Raw genomic sequence first — 25,742 nt, 5'->3', positions numbered from 1 at the left:
TTGAGTTGACAGCGACCTTGGTCACATTCCTCCATTTTCTGTTCACCCTATGTCCATTATCCACTGGAATATCCGCGGTATTCAAGCCAATCGGGATGAATTGTCCATCCTCTTACGATCCTACTTGCCGGTCATCTTCTGTCTTCAGGAAACAAAGCTCCAGCCCATGGAGGACTCATGATTCTTCTCCATGAAACTCTCCATTATCACCCAATCCATATAAACACTTCCTTCCAAGCTGTCGCCGTCTGTCTTTCCCTTTCTGGATACACGTTCTCTCTTTGTACTGTATACATTCCATCGTCCACACCAATGGCACGAGCTGATCTCCTTCATCTTCTTGGTCAGCTTCCACCCCCATATTTGCTGGTTGGGGACTTCAATGCCCACCACCCGCTTTGGGGATCTCCACATCCTTGTCCACGTGGCTCACTATTGCTAGACGTCTTCCACCAAGCAGATCTAGTTTGCCTCAACACTGGGGTCCCTACATTTTTGTCTGCCTCCTTGCGGTCGGTACTGTTCCGCTAGCTCGGCGCTTCGAATGGTTCGCCCTTGATGATACACACTCGAGTGACCACTTTCCATGTGTCCTAAGACTGCAGCCTCAACTGCCCTACATGCGCCCGTGACGCTGGAAGTTTGCCCAAGCTGATTGGACACTTTTTTCGTCTCTAGCGACATTCGATGACCGTCACTTTCCCAGCGTCGACGATGAGATCACACGTATTACCGACATTATTCTTACAGCTGCGGAACATTCAATACCACACACCTCCGAATTGCCCCGGCGCCCCCCAGTTCCTTGGTGGAACGAGGCATGCCGTGATGCAATACGTGAGCGGCGATGTGCTCTCCGCGTTTTCCGCCACCATCCTACTTTGGCCAACTGTATCCACTATAAGCAGTTCCGAGTGCGATGCCGTTGTGTCATCTGCGATAGCAAGAAGGCAAGCTGGAAATTCTTTATTAGCTCATTTAACACCTTCACTCCCTCCTCGGAAGTTTGGAGTCGGCTTCGACGGTTCTCAGGCGCGCCTAGTTTCTCCCCGGTCTCTGGGCTCACTGTCGCGCATGACACATTAGTGGACCCCGTTGAAATTTCTAACTCGTTGGGTCAGCACTTTGCTGAGATTTTGAGCTCTTCAAATTACACGCCAGCGTTTCTCCCGAAGAAACGTGCAGCGGAAGTGCGACCTCTTGCTTTCTCCTCTCAAAATCGCGAAAGCTACAATACTGTTTTCTCCATGCGGGAACTCCAACATGCACTCTCTTCTTCTCGCTCCTCCGCCCCAGGACCGGATGGTATCCACGTCCAAATGTTGCTGCATTTATCAACCCATAGTCTGTGTTACCTCCTTCGCCTTTATAATCGAATTTGGACCGACAGTACTTTTCCCAGACGACGGCGGGAAGCTATCGTCGTTCCTGTTCCGAAACCTGGAAAGGACAAACATCTCCCCTCTAGCTGTCGCCCCATTTCTCTCACGAGTAGTGTCTGTAAGGTTTTGGAGCATATGGTGAATTACCGTTTAGCGTGGTGGCTGGAATCCCGCAGTCTTTTAACACCTGCCCAATGCGGATTCCGAAAGCATCGTTCTGCAGTTGACCATCTTGTTGCTCTCTCCACTTATATCATGAACAATTTTCTCCGGAAACGCCAAACAGTAGCAATATTTTTTGATCTGGAGAGAGCATACGATACCTGTTGGAGGACAGGCATCCTCCGCACACTGTTCTCTTGGGGCTTTCGAGGTCGGCTGCCCCTTTTTCTTCGTGAATTTATGGCAGAGCGCACATTTAGGGTGCGGGTGAACACTACTCTCTCCCGTACTTTCTCCCAAGAAAACGGGGTACCCCAGGGCTCCGTGCTGAGTGTTGTACTGTTTGCCATTGCCATAAATCTGATTATGGATTGTCTCCTTCCTGATGTCTCGGGCTCCCTCTTTGTGGACGATTTTGCGATCTACTACAGCTCTCAACGGACCAGCCTTCTTGAACGACGTCTTCAAGGCTGTCTCGATCGCCTCCACTCTTGGTGCATCGAAACCGGCTTCCGTTTTTCTCCCAGTAAGACCGTTTGTGTTAATTTTTGGCGACGTAAGGAGTTTCTTCCGCCCTCCTTACATCTAGGTCCTGTCAACCTTCCGTTTTCAAATGTCGCTAAATTCTTGGGTCTTATGTTTGACAGAAAACTGTGCTGGTTCTCCCACATTTCCTATCTTTCGGCTCACTGTCTGCGATCCCTTAACACCCTCCATGTCCTGAATGGTACCTCCTGGGGAGCGGACCGAGTGGTCCTTCTCCGCCTCTATCGCGCCTTAGTGCGCTCGAAATTGGACTATGGAAGCATAGTCTACTCCTCTGCTCGGCCGTCTATTCTTCGGCGTCTCGACTCTATCCAACACCGTGGGTTACGTTTAGTGTCTGGAGCTTTTTACACCAGCCCTGTGGAAAGCCTTTATGCTGAGACTGCTGAACCTCCGCTGTCCAATCGGCGAGCAGTCCTTTTGAGTCATTATGCTAGCCATCTGTCTTCCATGCCTGCTAATCCAGCCCATGACCTTTTTTTCGACGCCTCCTTTGATGTAGGGTACGCAGGCCGCCTCTCCTCCCTACTACCACCGGGAGTCCCCTTCCGTCAACTGCTCCATTCTCTTTCCTTCCGCTTTCCTAAAACCTTCTTGACAACTTGGGGTACAGCACCGCCTTGGCTCCGTCCCCGGATCTGCCTGCTCTGTGACCTTTGTCGATTTCCCAAGGATGGTACCCCTTCACTTGTTTATCGTCGGGCATTTGCTGCTCTATGTGCACAAATGACGGACGCCACATTTATTTACACCGACGGCTCGAAAACATCGTTAGGTGTAGGGAGTGCCTATATTGTTGGCGACACCCCAAATCACTTTCGGCTTCCCGACCAGTGTTCAGTTTATACTGCGGAGCTTTACGCTGTTCTCCAGGCTGTCCACTACATCCGCCGCCATCAGCGGATACAGTACGTTATCTGCTCAGATTCTCTCAGCTCTCTCCTCAGTCTCCAAGCTCTTTATCCTGTGCACCCTCTGGTCCACCGGATTCAGGACTGTCTGTGCTTGCTCCACCTGGGGGGGCGTCTCGGTGGCGTTCCTCTGGCTCCCGGGACGCGTTGGTATCTGTGGAAATGAGGCGGCCGATATTGCAGCCAAGGCTGCAGTCTCTCTTCCTCTGGCAGCTATTCAATCGATTCCCTTCGCCGATCTACGGAGCGTTTTATGTCGACGTGTTGTTCATTTATGGCACACGCGTTGGTCGACACTTAACCATAATAAATTGCGGGACGTGAAAGCTCTTCCTTGTGCTTGGACCTCTTCCTCCCTAACGTGCGCTTGGACCTCTTCCTCCCTAACGCGTCGTCGGGAGGAGGTAATTTTAACTAGACTCTGGATAGGGCACTGTCTTTTTAGCCATCGACATCTTTTAAGCGGCGATCCTCCCCCACTCTGTCCCCACTGCTCTCAGCTGTGGACGGTAAGACACCTTTTAATTGAGTGCCCCTATTTTAATCCGTTACGCTCCCGTCTACAGCTATCGCCTGATACATCGTCGATTTTAGCAGATGACACGCGCTCAGCCGACCGTGTTCTCAAGTTTATTAGCGCCAGTGAAATGACGTCAGTCATTTGAAGCTTTTTTTTGGGGACAACCAACCCCTTTCTGTAGTGGATTTTTAAGCCTTCCTTCTGCTTTTAGTTTCTCCAATTTTATGACTTTCGTTCCCATTGCTGCTGGTTTTCAATTTCGGTTTTTTACTGTTTACTAAGTCACGGACCAGGCGCTAATGACCATAGCAGTTTTGCGCCCTAAAAAAAAAAAATAATAATCAACTGTGCAGGTAGATATTGAATTATTAGCTAGGGCTTCCAAGTTGACAACTTCAAACTTGAAACAGATAATTGTGAATTTGGGTGAAAACTATTGGGCCGTAATGAACTGGTTCCGTCTGACATATAAGACAAAGTTCTGGAGACAGTACATGCGAGTTCGAGGGTCTCTCTAAGGGAACCAACAAACTGCTAACCAAAGCCTTTTTCTGTAGTCCCACCAAATTGGCAGAAGACAAATCACAAAGAAAACTTCAGCACTAAAATGTGTATTATACATCAGTGAAACATTGATCATTCAGTATTAATGTTTAGGAACTGTGACTTTACCACTGTACAGTCCTTTGAGTCTTCATACACCAGAGACCAATTTCAGTTGGTTTTAACACTCCTGTTATAATAGGTTGTAATGTTGAACCAATGATTTCAGTGCGGAAAAGGCTTAAGGTGATGATACCATCTTTATAAACTATGAGGCCGTCTACTACCTTATGACAAAACTTCTCCAACCATTCTATTTGTGTGGAGAGTTATGTCCGCATAATGTTGGGGGGATGTAGCTACCGCATTCTCTTGGTTGGAAGCATAAAGAAAGAAGCCTTATACATTCTGAACACATTGCTGAGCATGCAAATCAGCACTGATATGCTGTCAGCCTCGACCATGGATCCTTAATATGTTCTCCTTATGTCTATACATTTCACATTGGGAAATGATAATTATTTGCCTTCCATTGACCACTTCCCAATCTGAATATATCTGATGTATATTGCAGCACCCGGAAAAAGCCATCAAAGTGGATTAGTATAATTGGTTCCTGTACACCCAACTCGCTGTATTTGAAAACAGCACCACTGTTAGGGACTGGGTGGTGCAGCAGTAGGCTGCCTTGAAACACAAGGACATCTTCTGCAAACTGCAAAATAGATAGCACAGCTTTTAGGAATGTTATTGCTTTTCTCAGGTTTTCATTTGAGTCTCATTCATAAGTGTTTTTTTAAGTGATGTCTTTAGTAGGAAAACTGTATGTTCTCAGTATCCTTTCAGTACAACAAAATCTATCATTTAGTGAACTTATTTGCGTGTTCCACTTCATGTCTTTACTCATTCTTAGCCCCAGTTATTTTTATAACATGACTGAGTAGTTGTGACTTATTGTGTCAGGTTACTAATTTTTTTGTGTTTTGTAAAGAGCAAATCCTTAGATTTCATTTGTTAAGAGCATGTTGCCAGTCATTGTATCAGGCCAATATTTGGTCAAGAGGTAACTGGATGTTACTGAAATTTGTATTGAATAAAATTTGCTAATACATAACTGCATCATCTGTGAAAAGTCAGAGATTACAACTAATAGTATTTGCCAAGTCATTAGTGAATGAAATCAGTAGTAACAGACATAGTTTACTGCCCTGGGCCACACCAGGTAAAACTTCTATCTGTATATTTGTCCAGGATAAATTTCAACATTCCTCTTACCAAGAAATTTTCACTCCATTCACAAACCCGGTTAGATATCACAGACACATCAGTCTTCCTTGGTAGTCATTGGAGTGGTACTGAATAAGATTTTCAAAAATCTGTAAACATTGAATCGCCTTTATTACCTTTACAGATACTTCTGAAATGAATACTTATTTCCATGGAAAAAGTAAGCTTACTGGGCAGAATGTTAGTCTCCCCCTTAAAAGGGTACACTAGTCGTGTAGGTGTTGTGTAACTGGTGTAAAATTCTTACCAGAGAGTCATGTGACACCCCACAGCTGACATATGGTGTGACAGTGAAGTGGTGTGTACTACTCGTTGTATGGAATAAGTACAATAAAATGTGTCAACATCGAGACCTGTCAGGATGCCAGAAAGGAGCTGTTGTTTGTATGTGCCCATGACTGCATTGTGAATGAAAGTGACCAATTTGTTTGTGTATCAACATGGACTGTCATGTATATGAGGAATGGTGTACTTCTTGTACTCATGCACTGTGATGTAAGAACAGTGGTTGTATGAGGATGTTTTCTTTCTAAGAAATTAAAGATACCAATGGGTCCCATGCCTTATCCAGTTGAAAGTCACTATTGTGATTAATAAGACCTTGTGTTACACATATTTCCACAAACTCCTTAATAATTGAATCCCAGAGGGATCTCACCGAAACCAAGATTCCCATGGCAGACTAATCTATGGAATGTCCTGTGGAGGTGCAATGCTTGGATATGATTGACTTATTGGGCTGCGAAAGGCAAGTGCGGCAATCATGTTAAATGCACCTTTTACACACTGTGTGCATTGTCTGACTGATGTACACTCTGCCACACTGGCAAGGCATTCTGTAGATTCTGGCTTTCCACAGTCTCAGATTGTCCTTTGCCGAACTGAGAAGAGCACACATCTTCATAGGTGGGAGGAAGATTACTTTGACTTGATATTTTCTTAAGATTCTACGTAATTTCAATGAAATATTGCTGACATACGGGAGGAGCGACCTGGGTTTGATCCACTCATTTTCTTCTTGATCTCATGGGTGATCACGTTTCTTCTTCCTTAAAGCTGTGCTGATCTGATCTGGAGAATATCAGTCATACTGAGATCTTTTTTGTGTAAAGGTAGTGATGTGAACTAGCAATTTCCAGTGCAAAACATTCACCTGAAGGTGGCTGAATGGTTATCAACCGAAATATCATGGCGAGAAGTTGATGGCTGCAATCCTGAAACTTCATGGCATGCCCTTTATGCCAAGAAAAGTTGAAGAATGACATGATAAGGTGATAGCTTTAAACATTTGCATAAAATGATCAAAAATTATATTCAAAACCATTGACCTGAGCGTTCAAGTTATTTTCTTTGCTATGTAAAACCTTGTCACACTATTCTGAATTAAGCCTCTCTCTCTCTCTCTCTCTTTTAACCAACTTAATGTGACCAACTGCAATGTGGAACCTTAGGCCACAGTAAGGAAAATGAATAAACCATCAATAGAACCTGAAACTTAAGTATATTTCTATAAAGCCAAACTTAGTTAACTGAAGTGTGGTTACAAAAAGTTTCTAGATCTTACAATTTTTGATAAAATCATGAACTGGTAATAATACAAGACTGTGTTGTTAACTGTTCCAAATTTAAATTTCCACACTTGGCTTAAAACTCGGTAACGTATTCTGAGAGTAGCTCACAATAACTTGTACAGCTTGTAACAAATGTCTGCTTCTGGAAACCTAATCTTAATGCTTAAATATAACATCAAGACTCAAATTTGGGCAAACAGAAAATAGTTAATGTTCAGAATTGCGTAATTACAAGTGAGACAACTAGCAAGTGTATAAACGAAGTTAACAAGAAGTCACTCAATTTGTGCAGATGGTGTCATATTCAGAAATTGATAGTGTGTCGCCTTCTATCAAAGTGGCCACCACCAAGAAAGTCTGCCACCTCCTATAGCTCAGGCTGAATTTCCGGTATTTTGAACAAAGTGAAACAAGTATACAAGAAATTCGTGTAACATAAAACATGAAGCATGAAACAAGTATACAAGAAATTCCTGTAACATAAAACAATTACCACAAGCAGCAAACTGTGCACAAAAACACACTAGATATATCACTTGGAAGTTTAAAATGTAATCTTTAGTTATCCATATTTCCGTATTCATAACAATTCAAGTTACAACAAATAACATGACTGGCAGCCAGGTCACTGTAAGCTTAAGCACTACTTAGAACACTGCTAAATCTTTCTGAGGTTTCACATAAATAAACACTCCTCAGGTAGGGTGCTAGGAACTAGTCTGTCAATATAAAACAATTTCTCACTGCTATTTGTTGCATCCAAATGTTACTGAACACAGAGTATTATAGTTCCCCTGACTGTAACTGTATCACATCAGGGCTACAGATTATTTGAGCCAGGAAATATGACCATAACTCCCATAATTAGTTTATCACAATGCTGAGGATGTGCCACTGTACTGGTGAGAATTTAGTGTGTATTACGCATATTCCAAAATGGTGGCTGATGTGCACAAATTCACCTCGCTGCACTGACAGGTCACCAGCAAAGTACACCCACACTCGCACGAGTGAAGACTGCCCTCAGTACTACAACTGAGATATGCAGGCGCATGCGTGTGTGTGGCGCGCGCGCACTCGCCCGCCTGCCGTCCCACCCACACACACACACACACACACACACACACACACACACACAGAGCAGGCCAACTGTACTGACCACTGTAGCAGACTTCAGGCTTTTTAACTCCCAGAAACACTGGTCTCCTGAAACACTATGACCTGGCTGATGTCCGGCTTCACTGCATACAGGCCTAAATGGCACACCTTTTTGCCCTTGCTACCATCTGGAGAGGAAACTAAAGACCATAATAAATCAAAACAAACAGACAGCAACGTGCAGCAAGATTGATTTGGGTGACTAGAGGCAAAGATAGCTGGCACATGCATTACTATTCTTTTTTTTCCTCCCTGCCTGTCCATTGGATTGTCTTCATAGTGCTGATTATGCTTGGATCTGGCTTGATTTTCGACACTCGTTTTCTTCCCTTCTATCATTCTACAACTTTTCATTCTCAACTGTCTGGTCTCCTTGTTGTGTTTGACTTGCTACTTCTTTTCCAAATTTTACAAAGTGTGGATAGTGCAAGGAAGGTTATCAGTGCAGCATATGTTCCACCTTTTGTGCCTCCCTCTCTTTGCACCTGTCCATTCTTGCAGAGGAAAAACGCAGCATGGTTTATTATTAATGAAAACTTCCTCTTCTGTCCAATCTACAGCTCTTCATACCTGTGATCATCCCCACTGAAAAATTTGAACATGGCCAAAGGAATTATCTTCCACAGAGATCTTATGCTCCAAACAGTTGAGAAGCTTCATACTAATCTCCTCTCGCAAGGTGCATATTTTATCAGATTAGTACAAAAAGGGCCCAAGATAATTATATGAATACAGGCGCCTTTATCTTCGCCTTTGGAGGGAATGTCCTCCTGGAGAAATTGAAAGTTATGGTGTACAGGTGAGGTGCTTCAGATGTTTATGATTTGGGTATATATCATCCCGCTGCATGGTGGACCCAAAATGTGGCACTGGTGAACAATCACTCCACAAAAGTAGTCCTTGTGAACATTCACCTTTGTGTGTCAGCTGCACGGAACGTCAGCCCCCCCCCACATTCGCCAGTTTGCCCAGTTTTCAAGAAAGAACAAAAGATACAGGAATACAAATCTATGGACCACCTGTTGTATTTTAAGGTATGGAAGAAATGTGAACGCCTACATCTGTGGATATGACAATCAGTTATGCTATCATCGCAACTATCGATCCCCTTACGTCTACCTTCCCCAAACCAAACCTCCCACCACCCTACTCTCCCATGGTTCCCGCAGTATTCTCTTTGGAAACCACTTCCAGCACATGAGCCAGAGAAGCGTTACCCTTCTTTGGTGTCTGTTGATGACAGGGATTCTTCTCAAGAACCCTCTCTCAGGCAACCCCCAGACTTGAGACCCTACACCTTGAGTCCCTGTCCCCACACCCAATGCAGATGGCCCCTTGGATGAATGTTGCCCATCAAATGTTTACAAGAAAAATACACTGATGAGCCAGAGAAACTGGTACACCTGCCTAATATCATGTAGGGCCTCCGGGAGAATGCATAAGTGCCGCAACACGATGTGGCATGGACTCGACTAATGTCTGAAGTACTGCTGGAGGGAACTGAAACCATGAATCCTGTAGGGCTGTTCATAAATCCATGAGAGTATGAGGGGGTGGAGATATTTTCTGAACAGCACATTGCAAGGCATTCCACATATGCTCAATAATATTCATGTCTGGGGAGTATGGTGGCCAGCGGAAGTGTTTAAACTTGGAAGAGTGTTCCTGGAGCTACTCTGTAGCAATTCTGTGTGTGTGGCTTATCACATTGTCCTGCTGGAATTGCCCAAGTCTGCTAGCCGGTGTGGCCAAGCGGTTCTAGGTGCTTCAGCCTGGAACCGCGCGACAGCTACGGTCGCAGGTTCGAATCCTGCCTCGGGCATGGATGTGTATGATGTTCTTAGGTTAGTTAGGTTTAATTAGTTCTAAGTTCTAGGGGACTGATGACCTCAGATGTTAAGTCCCATAGTGCTCAGAGCCATTTGAACCATTTTGCCCAAGTCTGTCGGAATGCGCAGTGGACATGCATGGGTGCAGGTAATCAGACGGGATGCTTACATACATGTCACTTGTCAGAGTTGTATCTAGATGTATCAGGGGCCCCATGTAACTGCAACTGCATGTGCCCCACATCACTACAGAGCCTCCACCAGCTTGAACAGTCCCCTACTGACATGCAGGGTCCATAGATTCATGAGGTTGTCTCCATAACCGTACACATCCATCTGCTCGTTACAATTTTAAATGAGACTCGACCGACCGGGCAACATGTTTCCAGTCATCAGCAGTCCAATGTCAGTGTTAAAGCTTAAAGCTTTGTGTCGTGCAGTCATAAAGGGTACACGAGTGGGCCTTCGGCTCCAAAAGCCCATATCGATGATGTTTCATTGAATGGTTTGTACACTGACACTTGCTGATGCCCCAGCATTGAAATCTGCAGCAATTTGTGGAAAGGTTGCACTTTCCTCACTTTGAAAGGTTCTCTTCAGTTATCGTTTGTCCCATTTTTGCAGGATCTTTTCCGGCCGCAGTAATGTCAGAGATTTGATGTTTTATCGGATTCCTGACATTCACAGTACGTTTGTGAAATGGTTCGTATGGGGAAAATCCCCACTTCATTGCCACTATGGAGATGCTGTGTCCCATCACCCGTGCACTGCCTATAACGCTACTTTCGAATTCACTTAAATCTTGATAACCTGATTTGTAGCAGCAGTAACTGATCTAACAACTGTGTCAGACATTTGTTGTCTTATGTAGGCATTGCTATGTCGTATATAGGCATTGCCGACCACAGCGCCGTATTCTGCCTATTTACATATCTCTGTATTTGAATACGCACGCCTATGCCAGTTTCTTTGGCACTTCAGTGTAATAATAATATTAATAATAATAATAATAATAATAATAATAATAATAATACCCGTGGAGGCCTGGGAAAAGAATAGGCCTCCGATATGTTCTGCCAGTCGTAAAAGGCGACGAAAAGAACAAACCACTAATAGGGCTGACCCCCCTTTTAGTGTGATTAGTTGGTTCAGGACAAAACTAATGAAGCCTCGGACAAGCGCTATCATGGTCGGGGACGACGCTTGAACCCTATCCCCGTCTACAATGGTAACGACACTGCTAGCGACACGGAAAATGATTTAAATCCAAATAGAGGTGTTTTGCAGGATATGCTTCCTGCAACCACCCTAGAAGGAAAACAAAGACAGAGGATGAGATGGTCAGATTATGTTAACCGACACCTTATGTTCTGTTATTACCAAGCAACAAACTTAGGAACCAACACAACTGGATACAGATCACAAGTATACACAACATTTATTACCAGATACCCAGAATTAAAATTTTTAACAGAACAACGACTAGCTGATCAGATCTGTGTAATAATAAAAAATAACAGGATACCCCAGTCAGAATTAGAAAACATCAAACAACAAGTACAACAAATGCTGGAACAAAATAATGTGCAATCAGAACAAGAAGAAAATACAGTAAAATCCCAGAGCAAACAAACAAAGAACAACATGCATCAATTAAACAATCAGAGGAAAACAAAATCTTAAGACAGCCACCAGAACAAGCACAAATAGAACACGAAATAACCCACAAGTCGAAACAACAATAAAAACTATCAACACAATCATACACAACAAAATAAATGAAAATACAACTATGGAAGAGTTACAACTACTGGTTAATATAGGAGCACTCACTACACTAAATATACACACTAGGCAGAAATCAGAAGCAGCCAACACACAGAAAAAAACCCACAAAACCAGCATGGCAACACAGGCTACAGATCAGAATAGAAAAACTGAGAAAAGACATCGGACAGCTAACACAATTTATAAGAAATGAAATATCAGACAAAAAACAAAAAAGGTTAGGTAAAATCTCACAACAAGAAGTGATAGAGCAATTAGATAAAAAGAAGCCGAAATTACAAGCATTGGCCAAATGACTTAGAAGATACAAAAAAAAGTGAAAATAGAAGGAAACAAAACCAAACATTCAACACAGACCAAAAGAAATTTTACCAGACAATAGATAACACACACATTAAAATAAACAATCCACCAAACATAACAGACATGGAACACTTCTGGAGCAACATGTGGTCAAACCCAGTACAGCATAACAGGCATGCACGGTGGATACAAACAGAAACAGACACATACAAGATGATACCACAAATGCCTGAAGTGATACTTTTGCAACATGAAGTCACCCAAGCAATTAATTCAACTCACAATTGGAAAACCCCTGGAAAAGATAAAATAACAAATTTCTGGCTAAAGAAGTTCACCTCAACACATTCACATCTAACTAAATTATTTAAAAGTTGCATTGCAGACCCATACACATTCCCTGATACACTTACACATGGAATAACTTATCTGAAACCTAAAGATCAAGCAGACACAGCAAACCCAGCTAAATATCACCCCATAACATGCCTACCGACAATATACAAAATATTAACTTCAGTCATTACACAGAAATTAATGACACATACAACACAGAACAAAATTATAAGTGAAGAACAAAAGGGCTGTCGCAAAGGAGCACGAGGATGTAAAGAGCAACTGATACTAGATGCAGAGGTGACATATCAATTTAAAACTAAACAAAGGTCGCTACACTACGCATACATTGATTGCTAAAAAGCTTTTGATAGTGTACCCCACTCATGGTTACTACAAATATTGGAAATATACAGAGTAGATCCTAAATTGATACAGTTCCTAAACATAGTAATGAAAAATTGGAAAACCACACTTAATATCCAAACAAATTCAAATAATATCACATCACAGCCAATACAGATTAAGCGTGGAATATACCAAGGAGACTCATTAAGTCCTTTCTGGTTCTGCCTTGCTCTGAACCCACTATCCAACATGCTAAATAATACAAGTTATGGATACAATATTACTGGAACATACCAACACAAAATCACACATTTGCTATAAATGGATGATCTAAAACTACTGGCAGCAACAAATCAACAGCTCAACCAATTACTAAAGATAACAGAAGTATTCAGCAATGATATAAATATGGCTTTTGGAACAGACAAATGTAAGAAAAATAACATAGTCAAGGGAAAACACACTAAACAAGAAGATTACGTATTGGATAACCATAGCGACTGCGTAGAAGCGATGGAAAAAACAGATGCCTATAAATATCTAGGATACAGAAAAAAAATAGGAATAGATAATACAAATATTGAAGAAGAACTAAAAGAAAAATATAGACAAAGACTAACAAAAATACTGAAAACAGAATTGACAGCAAGAAAAAAAGACAAAAGCTATAAATACTTATGCTATACCAATATTGACCTATTCATTTGGAGTAGTGAAATGGGAGTAACACAGACCTAGAAGCACTCAATACACTTATACGATCGCAATACCACAAATATAGAATACATCATATACATTCAGCAACAGAAAGATTCACATTAAGCAGAAAGGAAGGAGGAAGGGGATTTATCGACATAAAAAACCTACATTATGGACAGGTAGACAATTTAAGAAAATTCTTTATAGAATGAGCAGAAACTAGCAAAATACACAAAGGAATCACTCATATAAATACATCGGCTACACCACTGCAATTTCATAACCACTTCTACAACCCTATAGATCACATAACATCAACAGATACAAAGAAAGTAAATTGGAAAAAGAAAACACTACATGGCAAGCACCCGTATCATCTAACACAGCCGCACATCAGTCAAGACGCATCCAACACACGGCTAAGAACAGGCAATATATACAGTGAGACGGAAGGATTCATCATTGCAATACAGGATCAAACAATAAACACCAGATATTACAGCAAGCATATTATTAAAGATCCCAAAACCACAACAGATAAATGTAGACCTTGCAAACAACAAATAGAAACAGTAGATCACATCTACATCTACATTTATACTCCGCAAGCCACCCAACGGTGTGTGGCGGAGGGCACTTTACATACCACTGTCATTACCTCCCTTTTCTGTTCCAGTCGCGTATGGTTCGCGGGAAGAAAGACTGTCTGAAAGCCTCCGTGCGCGCTCGTGTCTCTCTAATTTTACATTCGTGATCTCCTCGGGAGGTATAAGTAGGGGGAAGCAATATATTCGATACCTCATCCAGAAGCGCACCCTCTTGAAACCTGGCGAGCCAGCTACACTGCGATGCAGAGCGCCTCTCTTGCAGAGTCTGCCACTTGAGTTTGCTAAACATATCCGTAACGCTATCACGGTTACCAAATAACCCTGTGACGAAACGCGCTGCGGATTTACAATACTAGCAAATACAGAATACCCCAGAAGACATGACAATGTAGCAAAAATAGTACAACAACAATTTGCCATGCAATATAAATTAATAAAACAACACGTTCCCACATACAAGTATGCACCACAAAATATACTGGAGAATGACGAATACAAATTATACTGGAACAGAACCATTATAACAGATACAACAACACCACATAACAAACCTGACATCATACTCACCAATAAAAAGAAGAAATTAACACAACTAATCGAAATATCCATACCCAATACAACAAATATACAGGAGAAGAAATTGAAAAATACATCCATCTGGCTGAGGAAGTGAAGGACGTGTGGCATCAGGATATAGTTGACATTATACCAATTATACTATCAACTACAGGAGTCATACCACACAATATCCACCAGTACATCAATGCAATACAGCTATATCCAAACCTATATATACAACTACAGAAATCTGTATTTATTGATACATGTTCAATTACCCGAAAGTTCCAAATGCAATGTAACATATACCGTATAGTTAAAAGGAAGTCACGCTTGATCGAGGTCCGCGTCACTTTCCATTTTTAACCAGACATAATTTCTGAGAAAGGAATTTATAATAGTAGTAGTAGTAGTAGTAGTAGTAGTGACAAGACTGCTCGTGCCCTCCACATAGTCGGATCATGAGCTGATGTTTGTGGACTCCACTGGTTACTGACATTGATCTTTCAGCATGACCAGTCCTCCTGGCGCCTTCACACCTAAACTGGCCTCCAGTCATTTGGTCATTCAGTGGAATTGTAAGGGGTACTACTGTCACATACTGGAACTGCAATACCTTATTTCCTCCTCTTTCGACAGTTTTCATAGCTCTCCAAGAAACACACTTCTCTGCCAACCATTCTCCAATGCTCCATGTTTATTGTTCTTCTTGTCGGGATTGTGCTGGTTGCAAGAGGGCATCTGGAAGGGTCTGTCCTTTGGTTTGTACAGATGTCAGTGAATGGATTCCTGTTCATACCTCAGTAGAGACAGTAGCTGTATGGGTGCAAACGATCTCAGTGATTACCACTTGGAATGTTTACCTACCTCCAGCTGGGCCTCTTACTTATGTTGACTTGACCACATTAATCCAACAACTTTCCACTCTTTTCTTCTGTCTGGGGGCTTGAATGTGCAGCAAGCCCTGTGGCAGAGTACCACTTCATCTGGTAGGGGCCTTCTAATTGACCAGCTTCAGCTGCACCTTGTTAATGATGGTTTTCCTACCCATTTCAGTGCCACCTTTTCAGCTTTCGATATAATGATCTCCTCCCCTAATCTTGTGGCTTTGCCACATTGGTCACTGCACAATGACCTTTGTGACAGTGACCACTTTCCGCTGATCCTGTCGTTTCCTTGCCACCGACAGACAAACCAGCTACCACATTGGGTGCTTCACAGAGCCAGTTGGCCTTTGTATGCCTGTGCTGTTGCATTCACTGCCCCTCTGTTTGATTATATTGATGATGTTGTGCAAAGCATCTCAGACATGATCATTCACACTGCTAGAACTACTATTCCTCTTTGTAAAGTTCACCGCCACTATTGGCCGGTGCCGTGGTGGACCAAAGACGTTGCAGTAGCTATTCAGGATCTCTGACAAGCCCTCCTACAATTCAAACAACATCCTTCAAAGACCAACCTTATCACTGTTAAGTGACTTCATACTAAGGCTTGTTATCTAATCAAATGCTGGGACCACTATGGCTCGTTCAAAGGGATGTATGCCTCTTCATCTCAGGTTTGGGCCGAGTTCCTTGGTTTTATGGGCTGCCAGCACTCAATAGCCATTCTGGGTCTTGTCCAACAAGGTGGTCTTTTAACAATTAATTGGTTCATGCAGATCACCTTGTGAACAGCATCAGTGTCTTCTTCGTACAGCTACCTTTCTACTGCAGAAGCAACAGTTTGCCGACATCCCCTTGTGTTTCACTTCCCACCAAGCTGAGTCCTATAATCAACCATTCACTGATGGGGAACCATTCCAGGCACTTGTCCCGTGACCTGATTCAACTCAGTCAGATGATCCAACACCAGAATGTTCCCCAAATGCAACTCTGCTCAGGGTCTTCAACAATATTTGGCTCCAAGGAGCCTTCCCCTTTCAATGGGGAAATAGCATAGTTGTCAGAGTCCTTGAGCCATGCAAGAACCCAACATCTCCTGACAGTTACCAGCCGATTAGCGTGACCAAATTACTCTAAGTTGCTTGAAACTATGGTTTCCTGCAGATTATGGTGTGTTCTTGAATCTCGGAGCCCCCCCCCCCCCCCCCCCCCCCCCGTTAGTGTGGTTTATGGGAGGGATGATCCACAACTGTCCATCTGGTTAGTTTGGAAGGAGCAATCTGACAGGCTTTTTCTAAATGCCAACACCTTGTCGCAGTCTTTTTTTTTGACCTGCATAAGGCGAATGTCACCTCTTAGTGCCACCTTATTTTACTTACCCTCCATGACTGGGGCTTTGAGGTTCTCTACTGATTTTTATTCATCAGTTCTTATCCCACTGGTTGTTCTGGGTTAGAGTCAGCACTTTACTCAGGTCACCATGGAGCCAAGTGAACAGTATCCCACAGGGCTCTGTGTTGAGTGATGCACTCTTCCTCATTGCCATCAGTGGGGTAGTGACCTTTCTTGAGCTATTGGTCACATCTGAGTTGTATGTCAACAATTTTTTTTTTACAGCTCCCACTTGGAAGCCTCTGTGGAATGCCAGCTTGAGGTGTATTGCAGTGATCCTCTGCATGGTCTCTCTTCCACGATTTCCAATTCTCTCCTTCAAAAACGCGGGTCATGCATTTCTGCCATCATACACAGCACTTCCTGACTTCGAATAGACTTGGGTACCCAGCACCTGGACATTGCAGCACAGTCCCATTCCTTGGGCCTCCTTTTTGACAAAAAGCTGACTTGGCTGCTCATATTTGTCAACTGAAGACTGGCTGCATGTGGAAGTTTAATGCTCTCTGCTTCCTCACCGACAAATCTTGGGGTGCAGATCACGCTACTCTTACCTGTGTTTAACAGGCCCTGGTTTCGTCCCAACTGGACTATGGTTGCCAGGTTGATGGCTCAGTGGCTCCTTCAGCTTTAAAACTGTTATAACCAGTCCACCATCATGGTGTGCATCAGGCCACTGGTTCCTTTCAGACTAGTCCTGTAGACAGTCTCCATGTCGAAGTGGGGATCTTCCCTCTGTAGAGTCGACAGTACCAGCTCATGGTCTCCTATGCAGTCATCATTTGACAATTCCCCAATCCTCCCACATATTCTATTCCCTTTGTATACATGGGGTATCATCCTCCTGATACCCACCATCAGGTGGGATTACCTGCTGGAATGTGCCTCGCTTCCCTCAGCAAAGATCTGAAGCTGCTGTCCCTGGATTGTGCTCCTCATGTTTTCTCGTGCACTCCACCTTGGATGGTGTCCAGGTCATGGACTAGGGTCAATATCTTCCAAGGCCCTAAAGTTTTGGTCGCCCGCTTGACCTTTTGTCATCTGTTATGTCCTAGTTTTTGAGGAGTTCCATGGTGCTACCATCTTTTACACTGAAAGCTCTAGAACTGTGGATCTGATGGGATATGCTTTTGCATCTCCTGCCGGTATGGAATGCCATTTGGTCCAGGGAACATGTAGTGTGTTTATGGCAGAGCTGACAGCTGTTAGCAGAGCCTTCAGTTTTATTAAAGTGGCCTCCCATGACCGTGTTTTAATATCTACTGACTCAGTGACTAGTCTCCAGGCCGTTGACTGATTCTGTCCTTGCCACTCTTTGGTCTTTACTATTCATGAGTTTCTTGCTTACCTTCATCAGGCTGTCTGCTCAGTTGCCTTTCTGTGTGTCCCAAGTCATGTGAGTATCCTAGGGAATGAACTGGTTGGCCATCTGGCTAGAGAAGCACTTACTCACTCTCCTGGCACTTTTCTGTTGCCAGATGTGGATTTCTCAGTGCATGTGAGACCTCCGCTCACTTAGAAATGGAACGACATCTGGTAGGCTGCTGCCCCATCTGAAAAAATTCTGCACAGTCAAGGAGACTACTCCAGCATGGTGCTCCTCCTTCACTTTTCCCAGAAGGAATCCACAGTCCAGTTCTGTCTCCGCATTGGTCATAACAGGTTGACTTGTAGTTTACTTTTGTGTAACGAGCCATTCCTGATTGCAGCGGTGGAGCCTTACAGACAGTAGCTTGTATCTTGGCGGAATGGCCTCTCGTTTTGGCCCTCCATGGTAAGTGTAGACTCCCAGACTTGTTGCCTCTAATATTGACAGACAGGTCACAGATAGTTGAAATGGTTCTAAGTTTTCTTTGTGAAAGTGGTTTTCATTCTCAGTTATAAGGTTTTAATTTGCTCTGTAGCAGGGCCAAGGTGGTTGGGGATGGGATGCCTCCCACTGCATGCTAGGTCTGATGGATCCCTGATCCTACCTCCTTGACTAGGCTACTCTTTTATCCCTTTTTTACTCTGTTTTAATAACTTTTAGATTTGCTTGGCCTCCTTTCTGCCACACGTAATTTTAAATTCTAGATGTAGCACACTGTTGAATACTGAGCAGACTAGACTAATGAATCGGATGGGACAACTGTGGGTGGGTATTTTGTGTTACATGCAGAGACCTGGGGTACACACCTTCCGACTTTTCTGTTTCCTTAACCATGCTTCTATTATTGATGGAACAAAATCTGTCCATTATTTTTCTTGCCTTCTCATTTTTACTGTTATGACTGTCCCGAATAGATCAGAAAATGTTCTCAGTGGAGGCCTTTACTTCTGGATGCATCCATCTTGGTTCAAGGGACTGATGATGTAGTTGTTTGGTCTCGTAACCAGCCCCCCACCCCCTCCCCCAAGTGCCCCCCCCCCCTCAACCAACCAACCAACCAACCAACCAACCAACCAAAGTGTCACATTCATGAGAGTAATATTTCAAACAACATAACAGTGGCTCACACGGCTATGTTTAGTAAAAATTTCCTCGCATGTGGCCCCCTCAACCAACCAACCAACCAACCAACCAACCAAAGTGTCACATTCATGAGAGTAATATTTCAAACAACATGACAGTGGCTCACACGGCTATGTTTTGTAAAAATTTCCTTGGTGGGTGAAATGATTTGTTACAGAATAATGTTATTTATGGTGTGATATGTTGTATTAAAATTGTGACAAAATCTGTATTTCCTAAATCATGTCACATTTATCCCCTTTGTTTTGCTGTTTCCTGTCCCATGCCCTCACTGAAAATATAATGCTCTGCTACAAAATTAGGGAACATTTTAGTCAACTGTGATATTTAATGACCTGTTAGAAGAGTGTGTGATAGTAAAGGGAAAAAGTACACTATTTTATTTGGATGATTTTTCTCTGCTTTGTCTATAATTCTTTATAGCAGATACAGCCATGGTTTGTACAGTCGAATTCATTCCATAAATCACAAAAGATGATTCTAAATTTCAACTAATTATCATGTTTTGTAGAGAAGAGCAAATTCATTTTTCACTTGATAAGCCATAACTGCATTTGAATTGTCATTTCAGTAATGAATGACACCTGCTGAAGCAGGTGAGTATTCTTTTGGGAATAGGTTTTTAAGAATGATTTAAAACGTCAAAAATGACATAGCTAAACTGGTCCATATTTACATTTTCTTTTTCACATATCTTGTATTAGGGATTGTAATATTGAATGTTTTAAATTTTTTAACAAAATATAACCAGATGTACTCATAATCTTGAAGTACTTGCATTGCCAAGGGGAAAAAAATAAACCTACAATCAAATAAAGATAAAAAAATCTGTCAGGTTATGTGCGTCAGCATAGACACAATCAAAACGTGACACCGATGATAACTTTCTAACCCAGATATTCATTCATCCAGGAACAGAGAGGAGAGGGTTGAAAATAAGATCATTTGAATATCAAGAGGGAAGATCATGTAGAACAGCAAGTGAAGGGAGATAGAGCATTATGGCGTTTCAAATGTTTTGTGTCTCCATTGATGTAGTGACCTGGCTAACTATCCTCCTTTGTGGCAAAATAATTAATTTTCTTTGAACTCTCTTCTTTTGTCGTGCAATGAAGGGATACCTATCCAGAGTGAAAGCTGTGGTTTGTGTTGTCCTGTTGTTTTTATTTGTTCTTGTGACGTAAGTTAACCAAGAACTTTTTATAATATAATTTGTATTTTACTAACATATGTAAATGTGAACATCTTTATTCGATATTTAAAAGGAATATATTAAAGACTAATTTTTCTGTAAAGCATAGTTGTTGCAATAGACTGAACACAAATTGACAAATCTACAATAGCAGTTACCATTAGGAAGACATGCATTTGTGATTCAAGAATAATGTAATGCTGTTTCTGTTCTTGGTGGTGTCCTCAGTCAGTTGGTGACTTATTCCCATTAATAAATTGTTACAGACAAAAGATAAATCACCTGATGCAGCAGCCTGGTTAAGTGGAATAATAAAAAAATTACTTCTTATAATTTCTCGCCCTGCTCGTTTACTGGAGTGCTTAGAGTTTGACCCTGAAGAATTCTATTTACGCCTGGAACAAGCTGAAGGCCAAGCTAAAACATCGTATGGAATAAAGGCAGAAATAGCTCAGTATGTCATCAACAAATTGGGTTTAACAAGAGATCCCATAGCAGGTTTGTAGTATTGTGAATTTAAGTTACAGTTTTTCTGCGTTTTGTATTGTTAGTATATTACAAGTGTTTCAAAATTACATTAAACATGTAAATATGAGAAATTTTATAACTCTTGACAGTAGTGCTTAATTTTGTACAGTTACATTACCAGGTGCTCTCAAACATGTTTACCATCATGTTTTACCCATGAAAACCAGAAGTACATCTACATCTACATCCATACTCCGCAAGCCACCTGATGGTGCGTGTCGGAGGGTACCTTGAGTACCTCTATCGGTTCTCCCTTCTGTTTCAGTCTCATATTGTTCGTGGAAAGAAAGATTGTCGGTATGCCTCTGTGTGGGCTCTAATCTCTCTGATTTTATCCTCGTGCTCTTTTCGCAAGATATACGTAGGAGGGAGCAATATACTGCTTGACTCCTAGGTGAAGGTATGTTCTCAAAACTTCAACAAAAGCTACTGAGCGTCTCTCCTGTAGAGTCTTCCACTGGAGTTTATCTATCATCTCCGTAACGCTTTCGCGATTACTAAATGATCCTGTAACAAAGCGCGCTGCTCTCCGTTGGATCTTCTCTCTCTCTTCTATCAACCGTATCTGGTACGGATCCCACACTGGTGAGCAATATTCAAGCAGTGGGCGAACAAGTGTACTGTAACCTACTTCCGTTGTTTTCGGATTGCATTTCGTTAGGATTCTTCCAATGAATCTCAGTCTGGCATCTGCTTTACCGACGATCAACTTTATATGATCATTCCATTTTAAATCACTCCTAATGCCTAATCCCAGATAATTTATGGAATTAACTTCTTCCAGTTGCTGACCTGCTGTATTGTAGCTAAATGATAAAGGATCTTTCTTTCTATGTATTTGCAGCACATTACACTTGTCTACATTGAGATTCAATTGCCATTCCCTGCACCATGCGTCAGTTCGTTGCAGATCCTCCTGCATTTCAGTGCAATTTTCCATTGTTACAACCTCTCGATATACTACAGCATCATCCACAAAAAGCCTCAGTGAACTTCCGATGTTATCCACAAGGTCATTTATGTGTCTTACGACACTCCCTTGCAGTACACCTGAAATCACTCTTACTTCGGAAGACTTCTCTCCATTGAGAATGACATGCTGCATTCTGTTATCTAGGAACTCTTCAATCGAATCACACAATTGGTCTGATAGTCCATATGCTCTTACTTTGCTCATTAAACGACTGTGGGGTTGTATCGAATGCCTTGCGGATGTCAAGAAACACGGCATCTACCTGGGAACCTGTGTCTATGGCCCTCTGAGTCTCGTGAATGAATAGCGCAAGCTGGGTTTCACACGACCGTCTTTTTCGAATCCCCTGCTGATTCCTACAGAGTAGATTTCTAGTCTCCAGAAAAGTCATTATACTCGAACATAATACGTGTTCCAGAATTCTACAACTGATCGACGTTAGAGATATAGGTCTATAGTTCTGTACATCTGTTCGATGTCCCTTCTTGAAAATGGGGATGACCTGTGCCCTTTTCCAATCCTTCGGAACACTACGCTCTACTAGAGACCTACGGTACACCGCTGCAAGAAGGGGGGGGGGGGCAAGTTCCTTCACGTACTCTGTGTACAATCGAACTGGTATCCCATCAGGTCCAGCGGCCTTTCCTCTTTTGAGCGATTTTGATTGTTTTACTATCCCTCTGTCATCTATTTTGATATCTACCATTTTGTCATCTGTGCGACAATCTAGAGAGGGAACTACAGAGCAGTCTTCCTTTGTGAAACAGCTTTGGAAAAAGACATTTAGTATTTCGACCTTTAGAGTGTCATCTTCTGTTTCAGTACCATTTTGGTCACAGAGTGTCTAGGCATTTCGTTTTAATCCACCTACCACCTTGACATAAGGCCAAAATTTCTTAGGATTTTTTGCCAAGTCCGTACATAGAACTTTACTTTCGAATTCATTGAACGCCTCTCGCATGGCCCTCCTCGCACTACATTTCGCGTAGTGTAATTTTTGTTTGTCTGCAATCCTTTGGCTATGTTTGTGTTTGCTGTGAAGTTCCCTTTGCTTCCGCAGCAGTTTTCTAACTCGGTTGTTGTACCACGGTGGCTCTTTTCCATCTCTTATGATCTTGCTTGGCACATACTCATAAAATGCAAATTGTACAATGGTTTTGAACTGTTCAAAGCCCAAACATACTTGTTACTCAGTAACAATGGGGTTGCAGTCTTTATTTTGTTCTTCAATTCATCGATATTGTGAACCTTATGTCCACAGACAGGCTCCTTCATCGTACAGTATAATGTGAAATCAATGGTCGTGGGAACATGAAGGCCAGTGTTAGCAAGTGTGTCCCAGGATGTATAGGCATATTTTGTTGTGATACTCATGTTGCAGAAAATATGTCATCAGTCTGGTGGACAATGGGAAACTTATTGACTGTATACACATGTAACATCTTTCAGTAGATGACTGAAGGTACTTGATGTGTATGTGTATTTGTGTTGTATACTTGTGCACTTAACAAAAGCTTTTGTTCAGTGCAGGACTATACCAACCAATGTATCTATGAGGTTAAATGGACATAATGTTATGTATTTATAGCTAATGTCAATGGTGGAACAGTGTACATTTGGTTGTAGTTATTCAATTTATAGAAATGCATAGCTGAGATTGTTTTTTTTTGGACTTGGTGATCTGATCCTAGACCTAAATCGTTTGTTTTCAATGCAGTATACCATTACAGCTCTTTATTGCATTATGCAGTGATTAAAAACCATACAGGACAAAAATGGTTACACTGTGTGAATGCCGTGTGTCATAGCACGCAAAGTAGAACAATGAAAGCTGCAAAAACCAAACTCAGTCTCCACAATGTCTTTGGAACATACTGTTTCCACATGTTGTTTTACCACAGCAGGCCACTACATGCAGTCTTTACAAATAAAAGTGAGTGTTTTTTGAGACACCCAAACTTAGAGCAATTGTAACAAATATATTGCCTTGTGCTAGCTTCGCACCCATAGCACCGTCCTCTTTAAGGCACCATACTCTGGTTCTCACTCTCATCGTCTTGCTATTCGACCCCCGCCAGTCTGTTGACAGATCTTTTGAGAGGTCGGTTGATATGCTTACTGCCAGCCCTTTGTAGTAATTGGCCTCTGACAGGAGCCTTCCCAAGCAATTTCAGAAAGTCTCTCCTCGTGGTCTCCCCCTGGTTGTTAGTTCTGAAGATGACGAGACTGTTTATGCCTGCTACGTTCAGTTAGCAAAAGAGTAAGGTCAATGGCCACCTTCTAGTTGTTCTTGTTACATCATAGGTGGTACACATCTGATCTACTAAATCTACCCCACCCTTAGTAGCATTATTCAGAGTTATCATCTCCGCCTTCATTTCTTCCCCAGTTGTTGCATCTATTTTGTTGTCATGGTACATAGTGCTCATTAGAAGTAGGCACCTGTTTTTCTTTGGTACATGACTCACTAATGTGCATGTCTTCTGAAAGCCAAATATACTTGTAAAAGCATTTCTACCTCTTGTGTTCATGAATTCTGGGGGAATTTCCATCTTGTTCTTCCTTACTGTTCCCAAAAGTGTTAATTTATGGTGTTTTAGAAGTGACAGGACCAGTTCATGTCTCGTAAACCAGTTATCCATCATTATGTTCCTTGATGTTTTCGAAATATGATTACACAACCTTTTGATGACATCAGCTGCTTGATTACTCAACTTATGCACTCCATCTTGCTGCTCACCTAAATAAACTTCCAAATTTGACAAGCACGCCATTCTTGCATCAGCTGGATTGAACACTTTTATTCCATATTTGCGAGGTTTGGAAGGAATGTACATTCGAAAACTACATTGTCCTTGACATTTGACAAGCATTTCATCTACAGTGACATATTCTCCATGAGGATAGTGTGCTGTGCAGTTTTTGGTGAACAAATCAAATATATTTCATATAGGAGCCAATTTACCCTCTTTTCGCCTGTCGGACCTCATTGACTTATCGTCAGATCTAAGACACTTTGCCAGAAACCTGAATCTCTGTGGGGTCATTGTAGAGTAGAATAATTCCAATCCTGTTCCATCTCTGTCCCAGATTCTTCTAAAATAACCCTACCAACCTTGTAGATTCCACCCAAATTCAACAGACCAAGACATGCTTCAGTTTCATCCTTATGTGTCTCATGAATGAAGGTCTGAGACGAAGAGTATCTCAACTTAGCGGATTTGATATATTGGTTAGCATGTACCACTACTTCATCCATTATTTCATCTGTGAAAAACAGCCGCCATATTTCTACATCTGTCCTCTTATTCTTTGCCATATCCCTCACACCAGGAACATGAGACACAATATTATGTCACCTCATTCCAATACGAGAAGTAGGGAACATTCACTTTGTAGGAAGTACCAGAAATTAGTTATATGTGGTGACTTCAATATTAATTTTGTATATGATGGTGCAAGAAAAAGTATGTTGGTAGATCTCTTAAATTCATATGATCTGATGCAGTTGTGTTTTTTCGAACTAGGGTGCAGGGGAACTGTAGCACAGCCATAGACAATGTTTTTATTCATTCTTCATTACTAGATGGGCAGTCTGTTAGTAAAAGTGTGAATGGCCTTTCAGGGACGATGATGCACAAATTTTAACACTAAAAGGCTTTTCTACTCAAACCAATGTCATATTTAATTACAAACTATGTAGGAAAGT

At 42.1% G+C, this 25,742-nt stretch overlaps 1 protein-coding gene across 4 annotated transcripts in view; it reads left to right on the top strand.

Annotated features, from left to right (window-relative positions):
• LOC124556721 (microtubule-associated serine/threonine-protein kinase 2) overlaps positions 1–25,742 on the top strand; it is a 262,482-nt gene that overhangs the window by 73,314 nt on the left and 163,426 nt on the right. For all 4 annotated transcript variants that reach the window (XM_047130713.1, XM_047130714.1, XM_047130712.1 and 1 more), the window contains exon 9: positions 20,799–21,030. In XM_047130713.1, the coding sequence (XP_046986669.1) occupies positions 20,799–21,030 (232 nt within the window). The remainder of the gene's footprint in view (positions 1–20,798; positions 21,031–25,742) is intronic.

The sequence above is a fragment of the Schistocerca americana genome, chromosome X, assembly GCF_021461395.2.
Source record: "Schistocerca americana isolate TAMUIC-IGC-003095 chromosome X, iqSchAmer2.1, whole genome shotgun sequence".
Lineage (NCBI taxonomy): Eukaryota > Metazoa > Arthropoda > Insecta > Orthoptera > Acrididae > Schistocerca > Schistocerca americana.
The sequence above is the reverse complement of the archived record's forward strand: the minus strand, read 5'-3'. Positions and strand labels throughout refer to the sequence as shown.